Raw genomic sequence first — 12,872 nt, 5'->3', positions numbered from 1 at the left:
CAGAGAAAGGGTCCTATGCTCCCCGTTATGTATTGCTACAGGGGAAGATAGGACCCCTTTTGTAAAAAACAGGGAACATAAGACCCGGGGAACATAGGGATGACCCCCCAGCTAGCCACTTAATTAGTAAAATGTAAGTTAATCAACATACTCAAAACATATTAACACGCATAGCATGTTGCATGAGCATAGCAGAATTAGCAAGCTAGCTAACGAGCCAGCTGTCCACTTGCTAGCTGGCAACCACCATGTTTTCATGCTACACCAGCTACAGAAAATTAGCCCAACAGAAGCCTGGTTTTACGAAGAGACGCCTAGCAGTAAAAAAAAAAAAAAAAATACAAACTGTACATTTAACACACATGGATACAAACAATTGGCCCTACACAGATATTAGGAGAGACATTTCTTACTAAATTACATTTGAAAATAACCAGCCCAGGATGTCAGGGGTCAAAAGACGACTAAAGGAATGAGGGAAATATTGGTTATCTGGAATTGTTATTTTTTTCTGACAAAATTTTAGGTTTTTCTTATGACAACTGAAAAACTGGATTGTTTTTCCTTTTATCTAAATCACTATTTGGTTTAATTGCTTACAATTGGTGTATACTTGTGTGGGGTCACATGTCAAAAAAGTTGGGCTTTCTCCTTTTTCTGACTCTTGGATACATTTTAAATCAAGCTGGAGTCTATTGCGTTGCTACTTGTAACATCTGCCCTTTGAGTCAATTTACCTCACAGTCCAAAATAATCAAAATTCAAATACAGTGACCTGCATTCTGTAATCAGCACGTCAGACTTTACAAAAACATTATTGTCCCAATGAGACAGATGTCCGAGGGGTGTTTTTGAACTACATGAGCAATTTCACACATTAGGAGGACTTGCTAGCCAGCATAAGCTAATGTATGTTTCCTCCGGTCACCACAGTGATGGTGACAGCCTCTCACCATCCTGACAGGCCAGTCCAGTTAGCTGTGGACAGTCACACAGGCTGAAAAGACTTGTAAGTAAACTGGTCCTCACTGAAGTAACATTTAGCAGAGGTGCATGATATCCAGTGTGGTCTGAGTGAGAAAGCATGTCTTTCACTCATTGGTAGCAGCATGTTGATTATCTCAACATGTCGACCACTGCATTGATACATAGTAACGTTTGAAAAGAGGGAAATACTGTGTTCAAATATGTCTGATCTGAACTGAGCTTCACCTAAACTTCCTTCGGGTTGGTCCGTCAATTTTGATGAAAGACAATAGAAAATCCTTACATTTTACTTTAATTTAAAGGGGACTAGATTTGCTGCCAGTACCAAGGTTATTATAGTACCGAAATAACAAAAAACTAAAATTGAAAAAACATTTTGTGAACTGAAATAAAAATAGAGTTTTTAAAAAAAACCCGATAACTGACTGAAACTGTATTTTGTGGTTACAAAACTAACTAAAATTATAGTGAAAATGTCCTTCGTTTTCGTCTTTTTCAACTTTTTTCATATGTAAACCTTTTTGGTTGAAATCTATTTAATCTATCTGGTTTTATGACTTGATACACTTATTGAGGCTGAGATGGATTAGACAAAGGAAATAAAGGCAACATTTATTATGACTTTTTTAAATCTGGCACCCAACAAATACCCCATTACAAAAAAACACTAAAACTAATAAAAACTAAGCAATTTCAAAAAAAAATAAAAACTAATTAAAACTAGCAAACTCACTCTAAAAACTAATTAAAACTAATTGAATTTGAAAACAAAAAAATCACAACGAAATTAAAACTAAAACTAATGAAAAATCCAAAACTATTATAACCTTGGCCGCTACTAGAATAAAACAAAAGTTGCATTGTGGATAAAAATGGTTTGACAAGGATGAAAAATGTGTGGAACAAAAACCTCCAACATCCCTGGTTCAGCTACATCTGACATTGCTACTGGAGTTTAAAGATAAGTCAATGTAGAAAATAAAACTATTCTATATCATACTATATGAAGTTTCTTTTAACTTGAAAATGTAATTTAAAGTTATAGTCCATAACTTTTTCATTAAATCAAACTTTTTTCAGCAATGCCCATTTAATGTATTTACATTTAGTAATTACCATTCATGCACTGGACTCACAGGACAGCATGTATGTATGTAATCCAGCAATATTGTTTTAATTAATTTCTTTTTATCAGCCTCACTGTTTCCAACTGCTTCATGTTTCGGAGTGACTGTAGAAAATATCACTGGTCATAACCTAAAGCCAAATATACTTTCATTTGAGCTCCCACACACATTTGATTACGCCCCTTTTAGTGCATTATGGGGTGAAATACTAATGAGCCTTTATACTGACTTTCCATTGTGTTTATTGGAGATATTAATGATTTCACACAAATAAAATAAAGGTAAAGAATAAAGCATAGGGCAGATGCGGGGTTAATCCTTCATCTGATTGGCTATTCCTGCTCTGTGCATTAGATACATATCTTAACTATCACTGGTTATAACTAACTTATTCACCTAAATGGAGATAAACTGTCATTTCTTATATTTATAGAACTTTGCACCACATTTATAGTATCAGGGTGGATACACATTGCACATGAACGATACAGGGTTAAAACTCAACCTCGCAAAAGCAAGTTTGTAAGGAAAACACTGCTCTCTTGTGGTTAGAAATTAGAAACCTTCCCAATGTCCTACACCAGTGGTTCTCAACCTTTTTTCCATGATGTACCCCCTGTGAAATATTTTTTCAGCCAAGTGCCCCCTAAGCAGGGCAAAGCATTTTTGGTTGAAAAAAAAAAAGTTGAGAGTTAAAAACTCTGTGCCATCAGTGTCTGATTTATTAAATTTTGGAACCGATAAACACATACAAAATTCAAACATTTGAAAAAAACAAAACTATTTTAAACAGTTTAAATGTTAATAATACCTGATAACATTTTTGCAAATATTTCTCATCACTAAAATGTAGTGATTCAAACTAATGTAATAAAAACAGTGAGCATATAACCATTTAAAACTATAACTGCTACGCTTCAACCACGACTCCATCTTTGAGTTTCCAGGTGATTGACAGGTGATGCCAGGTGGCATATGACAGGCCTACTGAATATAAAATTAATTTTATGAACTCATACTTATGTTTTCCTAAAATATTTATTAAATAATTATTTTTAAAGGATTTTTGCATGGATGCTACTTTTTAAATGTATATTTTAAAATCTCATGTACCACCTGGAGTACCTTCACATACCCCCATTTGAGAACCACTGTCCTACATGGTCAATTATACCCTAGCTAAATATTTTATCAGTAGAAGTTATAACAGTTGACTGAAAATATTTTTCCACCAAAAATTTGACAAACCTGTGCCATCCACATCAGGACATCAAGTATTATGGAGTTAACCTGCATGACAACATGACATGTTTGCTCTCATTGTAGGCCAGTCCCCTTTGGATATGATCCAAACCTAACACATGGCTGAGTTCAGTGACTCTGGGGCTGGTAAAATCACTAGCCTTGGCCTTGAACTCTTCCAGGTTGTGATCTTCTAAATTCATAGCCAGTAAAAATACTAAGAGAGCAGGATAAAGGCTAAGGGTTTTTATTTTACTGCTTGCAATCATTTTTCATTACATTCTGCTGCTTTAAAAAGGCCCTTATGTGCAACTACTACGCTGTGCTGACAGTGCAGTAAAATACAACCACTCATGCATCACTGTGATTTTAAATTTCTTTATTTAAAAAAAATCCAGACACTTTAAATATTGAGACGACATGCAAAGAGAGAATGTGGGCATTACAGTCATCAACCTTTTTATCATGAAAACAAAAACGAAGCTATGGACTTAAGACATGTTAGTCAACAAAACCATGTCCGGTATGGAGAGCACAAAAGAAGGTGGGGGTCGGCTGGTGCCTGGCGTTGGCTCTGATATGATGCACATGAGGCGTGATGTGGATTCTGCAGCAGGTCTCAGCTGAATTTGGCTTTAGAGAAATCCATCTCTGGGTGCTGAGCCATGAACCTGCACAGAAGATGATGAGAAGAGTCAGAAAAACAAGATGGAGTCAGTCACATTTCCAACTGATTTCCAACCGGAGTAGGATTAGGAACAAACACTCTGCAGCTCATTGTGTATCTGTTGAAGGGATGCAGACCAATACTTATAACCTTAAGTGACCCACGCTAAAGTCGCTAATCTTTTTTCTCCTTTTAGCCAGCTCAGGTTAGGTTGCAGAGGTGCCGACACACATTATGATAAGCACGCGCAGACACACTCATCCACTTCTGATGTTTATTGAACAGAACTCCGGTTGACTTTCCCTAATTTCAATACAAAATAAAACGATTCACTTAATGGGATCCAAAACATTTGGTTTTCTAAGTGTGTATTCTAGTGCCCGAGTGCGGTCAGGAAACTGTTTACACTCTGCCTCCTAACCATACAAAACTTCACTCACAACAATTAATAGCCTGTGCCTGACCGTGGAAGGAGCATTACATACGTCACCATCAGAATACAAATAAAATAAGTGTCTTTAAATTCCTTTAGAAGTTTTAAACTAGGTTGGCTCCATATTTTGTTCCTTTTTAATCATGTCTTTGCATTTATATTCTAAATAACAAATCACCTTCCATGGAATAATTCTCTTTTTTAATCTCACAGCTATTTCAGATATGGTACATTTCTTATATTCAACCTTTAGCACCTCCATCTGGCCAAGGAGTGAATCTTTAAATGCATGAAAAGAAAAAGGAGAGACAACACATTTGACTGGAAAGACACAATGTGAACTTTAGTCTATAAAACTAATCTGAGAGCAGCTATCCTGACTACAGTCACCACGTTGGTATTGTTTAACCCATATAAAACTATACAAGAGCTTTAGAGGCAGCTTTAACAAGCAGAAAGAGGAAGTGGAGGTCAACACAACAGCAGACATGTCTCCTCTTGTCTGAAGCGAGAGCAACAGGAGGAAGAGGTCATTCACTGCCAACAGTGATAAGAGAGTGTCCTTCAGCTCTTACAGTGGCCCTCACCCAGGTCCCATCTTAGTTAACATACTTTGACACAATACGTCATGGACCACTGACTCAGTAGACCATCATATTTTATATGTTGGTGAGGTTAAAGCACAATTTTATACATATATATACAATATGGGCATCTTCTAAATTTGGTGCAGTAACAAAATATAAAAATGTTAGGACAGGGGCAACAAAAGGCTTGGAAAGTTGTGGAATGTACCAAATGGAGACTTTTTTGTAAACCCCTTTGGGTTCTGCCATGCTGAATTACTTCAGAGGCTGTATTATGGTGTTTATACCAGTAGGGCTGGGCGATATATCAATATAAAAGATATATCGCTATATTTTTAAATGTGATATGGGACCACGCATATATCGAGTTTTTCTTCTTCTTTCTTTATATATAAATGCTGCCCTTATTAGGGTTTGCCATGTATAGTTCTTTTGTCATATTTGTCACTTTTTCTCATGTAAATATATTTATTTCAGAAAAAGATTGGCCTATTTTATTTCATTGGCTATTTTTTTAAAGATATTTTTCATATTTAAATAAAAATAATAATACACTGGATTTATAAGCACTTTTCTAACACTCAAGGACACTGTACAATAGTTTAAACAAGAAAAAAGAAAGAAAGAAATGTGCACTTTATGGAGCTTTGATTCTAAAAAAAAAAAAAGGGACTCATTGTTATACAGTATTTATATTATTTTAAATAAACAGTTTCAATAAAACTACTTGTAACTTATGAACATTTGCTCGCACTTTGTGATAAAAATATCAGGATATGTATTGTATATCGATATTCAGCCTAAATATATTGAGATATGACTTTTGGTCCATATTGCCCAGCCCTACCATGCAGTACAAATGTATTAGTTTCACCTACAGTATTTTAATATTTTTGCATACTGGGGTTCCTAAACAGTCTTGGAAATGCATAAACTTGTTTGGCTGGAAAGCAGAGACTCTTGTGGAATCAATAGTAGCCATTTCATAAGTGAGAAACTTGATCTTAATCACAACCTAATGAAACTTTACAACCACAAACTGAGCATTCAGAACATGAATGGTACCGTACATTGACAATTTGCTAAATATTTTGAAAAAAAAATCACATCATAGATTTTTTTCATAGTGTCCCCAAACGTTTTGGTGTGTTAATGTGGTATTTGGAGGGATTTTTGACAATTTTTTATTAATTCTCAATCGCTCAGAAATTGTTAAATTTATCACCAACTTTGTGTAACAAATGGTATCATGGCATGAACAGAAAAAATGCTGCAACAACTGAAACACAATTAAGCATGGAAATTGACTTCATATATTTATATTATAATGTTCTAAGCCTTTAAAAAACTTCATTTTAAATACATTATATACACCAAAATCCAAATGGATCATCTGGAGGAGCTGAAGGTGCTGAACTTGAGTAACCGCATATAACCATCAAATTTCACTGCTTACTTTTAATGCGAGACATTGATACAAACAGTGTCAGGTGAAGGATTTAAAGACAATTTCTGGCCTGATCAATGTGTTTCCTTGAACCAGGTCCCGTCTGTGCATGGCAGAGGCTGGATCAAACATCACTCTCCCTTTTATTACCTGAGTTACAGCAGGTGAGTCTGGCCTTGAGCACAAAGAGCTAACACTGAAAGGCAGCTGTTGAATTCACTCTTCTTATAAAACCTTTATATATCATAAAGTTTCTGTTAACCTGACCCTGAACACAGGGTCAGCTCTGCAGAGTTAGTCAGTAAAAACACCAAAGACATCCGCTGCCAGAATAAAAAGATCTCCGTGATAAGAAAAACTGAGCTAACCTCAACAGGTGTATTGTCTGGCAGTGATGCAACGCTGAAAACTTACTTTTTAAGAATGTCTTGTTTTTTCTGCTCTTCAGATGTAGGCAGGCCCATTGATTTCTGTCTCTGGTCATACATCATCTTCTCCACCATACCGCGAGTCTCTCCGTCCAGGTCTGACAGCTGCTCAGCAGCAAAAAACACAGTTAGGATGTGGACAGGAAGTTTTATACACCTAAAGACTTGATCTTTACATTCTTTACCTTTGAGTTCTCTGGACAGACTTTCTTGGTGTTTATTTCTGGATCTGTGGTCACAATCTTGCTCCACCACTCCATTTTATTAATCTGAAATATAGGAATATGATTAGGCACAAACACTCTGCAGTTCTTTTACTCATTTCGTATCTTTTGAAGGGATGCAGACCAATACTTATAACTAGTGATGGGACGGAATGTGCCGAGGCTTCGGATCGTGTGTCGAGAAATTCAGGAAGTCTTTAATGAAGCGCGTATCGAGGCTTGTTTCTTTAAGGGCGAGTGACGTCATTGATGACGTTTGAAGCCTCGCCGGTTCAGGAAGTGGTTTAAGTGTTGGCGTGACTTATTAACAATATATAAAGGGCAATGGATCCTCGCAAAATTGAGTACAAGCACAGTGGCAAAAATATTGTTTCTTAATAAGAATGGAGTCATCATCATCACTCCAATATTCATAAGAACAATCACTGTTCCATCTATGGAAAACACTGCAACAGTTTAAAATAAACATCTCATGTCCTATTGGATTTATTCAAACATTGACTGAAATCATACTGACATGTTTTTTGACATTAATAGACTCTTACCATTACCCACACATTAATCAAAAACATATTTAATGAATGAATGAACCACACAAAACCAAATTAAATTGTTCTTGGCAGTGGTTATTCCCATGCTGACACTGCTGCAGACAGCCAAGAGACCATCACAAATAGATGAAATGACAATAAAGGTTTTGACCAGCAGGGGGGTTTGTGAGCACATGAAGCCTCGAGAAATTCACCTTTTTTGAACCAATTGGATGGAAAGCTTCAAGGCTTCATGATCTGGCCATCACAACTTCTAACCTCCAGTGACCCACACAAACAGTGTTTTTACCTTTTCCAAGTGGACTGTAACGATCTTGCCGTCGTCGAGGAGCCAGGAGCTTTCTTCCACCTTCACCTCGTTGTAAAACTGGCCTTCAATAACAGGAGGGTGTCCCTTCAGGCCCACCTTGATGGAGCGCCGCTGGATGTCCACCACTACATCTCTCCCCTTAATGCGGAACTTCACATCAAAAGGCACGACCAGCTGTAGGAGGATGTTGAAATTTATTGTTGGATCTTGTTTTAGACACAGCTGTCAAAATTGTTACAAAGCAAAGCAAGAATACCCTGGACATGAGTTTATACTGAGGGAGGGTTACAAAAGCTGTCCTAGTAAATAAATAAAGCTTATGTCAAGTGAGAAGTCTTTCTATATCTGCAAATATAAAGCAGTAACATTGTTAACACAGACTGACTGAGTTTGTTCTGTAAAATAGGCGCAATTAAAAAAGCTTTAGTCATGTGAACCCCACAACCAGAATCACGTTTTCTATAGAAAAAAAGTGCCATCCTTTAACAAATCTTGTGTAACAAATGTTTGTCAGGATATATAACCAAATCTAAGCTTAAAATAGTGATATTTCATCAAAATCATATTATACTTCATTTTTTTTAAAAATACCAAAAATAAATTGTTTTCAATAACAATCTCCTATAACAAAAACAAAAAACAAAGCTCCACTGCGCAACAGGGAAGCCACTGATGACTTGGCTGAGTCAAAACTCTGTGAAACTTGAGATGCAGGCTGCTCCATTTTGGAGTGACAAATTAGGCCATGTGAGTAAAATAACCTGAAACGGCTTGGAGTTAAGGCATAAGCCGTGTGTCACACCCCAAGTCTCGATTACAAAAAGGCCCCCAGAGGGATTCACGAGACTCCGGAGGTGACGTTTGGTTTCAATCGTTGCGACAGATTAAACACCGGAGACGTAACTGTGGCCGCCGTCGCTAACTGTGCACAAAGTCAGCAGCTGATCATAAACAAAGCAGCATGGGTAATTAAGCACAGCGTCTCCGCTGATCATAAACATAGTCGTCGTGAATTAACCGGCATCTCTGACTGACTTGTTTTAAACAAACAGAGATCGCTAAGTGAACACCTCCTGCAGCAGCAGCACATACACACTGTACTGCTACAGAGCTAACTGTTAGCCGGCTCTGTGACTGCAGCTGGGAGAGACTGCTGCAGGAGGAATGTGCCGCTTCCACTCGTTCTTACTCCTCTTAACGAGCTGCGGAGGCCAGCGGCTCGTTAAGAAGACCTGAAAAGTTGCCAATTATAGCAACAAAGTAGCTAAGTTGGCAACACTGCTTCGCAGGCTTTTACAAATGGCATGTGTTGTTGTGGCACTGAGTACATCACATCCTGCTTAGCGATCTATCCAGTCAGTAACCAGGCTTTTTTCAGGGGAGAAAAAAGACCCTGCTCTTCTACAGGGGTGAAAAAAGTCAGCTCTGGACAGCTAAGGGCGTTTCGGTGAGTAAGACCCACCTCATTCCGGGCATTGCCCGGTAGTGGAAACAGCCCTATAGGTGGAATATGAAGGTAACAGACTGAGTGGATCTGTGGGGTGTTGCGACAAAAAACCCCAAACCAAACAGCTGCCTTTCTCCAGGACAGATGCAGGTCAGCACTGACCCCACAAGTTGACGTGACGAGTTGTTAGGGCAAGAACCTGCCCATCACTGATTGATGATAAAACACAGACTTTGAGAGGCTTTAGAAACACTGGCTGGTGACTCAGAAGCGTTCCACAGAAATTATATAGGCACTCACATCAACTTCAGACAGGGATTGTGTCCACTTGTAGTTTGGCAGATCAGCTCCGTTTCCTGCATTGGGCTTCAGTTTATCTTTGTCTTTCTCATCCTCCTCTCCTTCTGACTCAGACTGGGGAAATGGAAATAAAGATGAGTATGACAGCAGAAACAGATTTTACTGCTCATTACCACAGAACTCTAACCAACAGTTCACTCACCCCCTTCTCTTTCTCTACTTTGTCGGATGAATTTTCTGCGTTTTTTGTTGCCTTCTCCTTTTTCTCCTCTTCCTTCTTTTTCTGAAATATATATAAAACAAATAAATGAATATCTTTATAATAGAACTTTTGCTGTGATTCACATGTGTGTGAGCACGAAGGCTCTCAGATTTCACCTTGTCAAGTTCAGACTGAAGTTTCTCTGCTTCTTCATCAGTCAGCTCCTGAATTCTGGGACCGTCTGCTTTTTTCTTTTTCTTCTCCTCCTCCTCTGCAAGCTTGGCAGCTCTTTCGGCTTTCTCTTTCCTTTCCTTCTCCTGCTTCTTCTCCTTTTCTTTTTGGGACTTTAGCGCTAGCTGACTGTGGTTGGCGAAGGCATCTTTGACTAGCTGGAAGAAAGAGATGAACAGAAATGAGACATAGTAGAGTATGTAGTCTCATATGACACAGAAGGTACAGATACAGTAACAAAACTCACCTGCTCTGCAGCACCTGAATCTCCACCGGTGAAAAAGTCAGTTTTGCGGCGGAGGAAGCTGAAAAATGTGTTTACTAACTGTTGAGAGAAAAGGAAGCAGTCACAAATTCTGTCCCACAGATTAATTTGTACTTGAGCAATGGCATGACTGGATTGTATGACTGTGTCTATATTCATCAGCTTCATGGCTAGTTTGAACATCAACATTTAATTATCCCATGTATTCTTCCAATCATGCATAATATCCTGTTTATATCATTTGAGTTTGTACTAAATATGATACTACTGCATGAGATAATTTTTATCCTTCCACTTACTCAACTATATCAGCCTTCTAATAATTAAATTTTCCTTAGGGCTGCGCAACATATCGATATAAAAAAATATATCGATATATTTTTAAATGTGATATGGAATTAGACCATATTGCATATATCAATAGTTCTTTTTCCCCCCCCTTTCTTTATATACAATTGCTGCCCTTACTAGGGTTTGTCATATTTAGTTATTTTGTTGTGTTCGTTTTTCTTTTCTCATATAAATATATTTATTTCAGAAAAAGATTGGCACATTTAATTTCATAGATATTTTCATTTAAGATATTTTTTTTATTTAAATGTGCATTTTATGGAGCTTGAAAAAAAGGTTCTCCTGTTATTATACAGTATTTATGTTCACTTAAATAAACGGTTTTAATAAAACTACTTGTGACATGTCATAATTGACTTTGACTGAACATTTGCTCTCACTTTGCATTTAAAATATCGGGATATATCGTATATGGATATTAAGCCTAAATACATCAGGATATGACTTTTGGTCCATGTCGCCCAGCCCTAATTTTCCTTCATTATTAGAAATCGGTGTGCAAGTAACATTCTGATTCTTCTAGAAATTGCATTTCATTGTCATTTGACACTGCACACCCAGGGCCCAGCATCTCAGTGCTACAAACATGTTTGATTGTATTAAGAATAGCCATAACATCTTCGAGAAAAACACACTCTTGAAAAGGAGTGTCACAATAACTTAAAGATTAGATTTTACTGACATTTCGTGCAGCTTTGTTAGTCACATGTATGCAGAATCCAACAGAATACCCCAATCATTTAAGACGTATGGTTATGGTCCGTCAAGCAGGATATATTACATAAAGAACAGCATAAGCTAAAACCAATAAAATGTTTAAAACCACTGGTTTTATGGCAATGTGAATGCTTAGAGGCGAGGTGTGCCTTCTAGCTCACAGGCTAACTATATTAGCTTCACATTAGCACGACAGCTTTAACGTGTTAGAGACACAGTTACCTCTTGTATCCCTCCTTCGTGTTGTTGCGCCATAACAAGCAACATGCCGTCATACTTTTCTTCATCATCACCCATATTGGTAGATTAACAAACGGTTGAATAAAATATAAACTGTGCGGATGACAAGGAAAAAGTTGAATTTGCGACAATATGAGGCCCGCAGTCACGCTACTTACTTCCTGGAAACAAGCCCCGCCCACGCAAGATCTGACCAATTGCAGGACTAGATTTTAAATGACAGACGAACTACCCAATCAAGTGAGTGCATTGGTTAGGACGCGAGCGAGGCGCCGAGAAAGAATTGGAATATTCTGGAGAAAAAAAGAAAAATGATGTTAATATTGTAAATAAAGTTTGAATAAAGTTATAAAGCTGAAATGATTAGAGACACTTTTGATACTGACTAATAGTTTAAGTGGTGTAATAAATAAATAAAAACACGAATAATCTAACATTTTTGATAATTTGCTGCTTTTCCTTTCTTTTCTGTCATTTTGAAATGACGCGCGCGCACACTCACACAATGACCATGTGATATTTCAGTTTTTCTTTTTTAAGAAATTTGCAAACATTTCTACATTTCTGTTTTTTTTTCTGTCAAGATGGGGTGCTGACTGTACAATAATGACAGAAAAATGGACTTAAATGATTTTCGCAAATGCCTGCAATGAAACAAAGAGTGAAACAATTTAAGGGGGTCTGAATACTTTCTGTACCTACTGTTTATATAAAACAAAGCTACACAGACAACATAAAGAGCCAGAGCCGCCCCTTTTTCTTAAGGAAGCTCAGATCTCTGGACATCTGTATGATGAGATGCAAGGCGTGTAGAATCTGAAAATGGAATAAATTCCTGATAATATAATAACTCCGAAAATGCAATAAAAATCTGCACTTGAGTCCATTGAAAATGTAATAAAACCTGATAATGTAATAACTTCCCGATAATGTAATAAAGTGCATTTCCCAATAATGTAATACACTTTTTTTTTTGTTTACTAATAATGTAATAAAGTATAATTGATACTACTTAATTCATCACTTTGAAGATATTATATAAGTAGGCCAAGTTACTGAAACCATGTCCTTATTATTACTTTTGGATGGAAGTTCTTTGGGTGGCAGCTAGGGAGC

At 37.2% G+C, this 12,872-nt stretch overlaps 1 protein-coding gene across 1 annotated transcript; it reads right to left on the bottom strand.

Moving 5' to 3' along the window:
* Window positions 1-3,714: 3,714 nt before the first annotated feature.
* On the bottom strand, window positions 3,715-11,946 carry nudc (nudC nuclear distribution protein). The gene is made up of 9 exons (XM_059349110.1): window positions 11,739-11,946; window positions 10,431-10,508; window positions 10,129-10,341; window positions 9,953-10,033; window positions 9,751-9,864; window positions 7,983-8,177; window positions 7,104-7,187; window positions 6,905-7,023; window positions 3,715-4,027 (listed from the first exon to the last, which is right to left on the bottom strand). The coding sequence occupies exons 1-9, from the start codon at window positions 11,811-11,813 to the stop codon at window positions 3,976-3,978; spliced, it is 1,011 nt and encodes a 336-aa protein (XP_059205093.1). The 5' UTR covers window positions 11,814-11,946; the 3' UTR covers window positions 3,715-3,975.
* Window positions 11,947-12,872: the final 926 nt, after the last annotated feature.

The sequence above is a fragment of the Centropristis striata genome, chromosome 14, assembly GCF_030273125.1.
Source record: "Centropristis striata isolate RG_2023a ecotype Rhode Island chromosome 14, C.striata_1.0, whole genome shotgun sequence".
Classification (NCBI taxonomy): domain Eukaryota; kingdom Metazoa; phylum Chordata; class Actinopteri; order Perciformes; family Serranidae; genus Centropristis; species Centropristis striata.
The sequence above is the reverse complement of the archived record's forward strand: the minus strand, read 5'-3'. Positions and strand labels throughout refer to the sequence as shown.

Excerpts from the sequence above, each read along its gene's own strand:
- nudc (XM_059349110.1), bottom strand. The coding sequence starts at position 11,813 with ATGGGTGATGATGAAGAAAAGTATGACGGCATGTTGCTTGTTATGGCG. Across the intron at positions 10,509-11,738 it reads ACGAAGGAGGGATACAAGAG|TTAGTAAACACATTTTTCAG; the intron begins GTAACTGTGTCT and ends TTCTCTCAACAG. Across the intron at positions 9,865-9,952 it reads AAGTAGAGAAAGAGAAGGGG|TCTGAGTCAGAAGGAGAGGA; the intron begins GTGAGTGAACTG and ends CCATTTCCCCAG.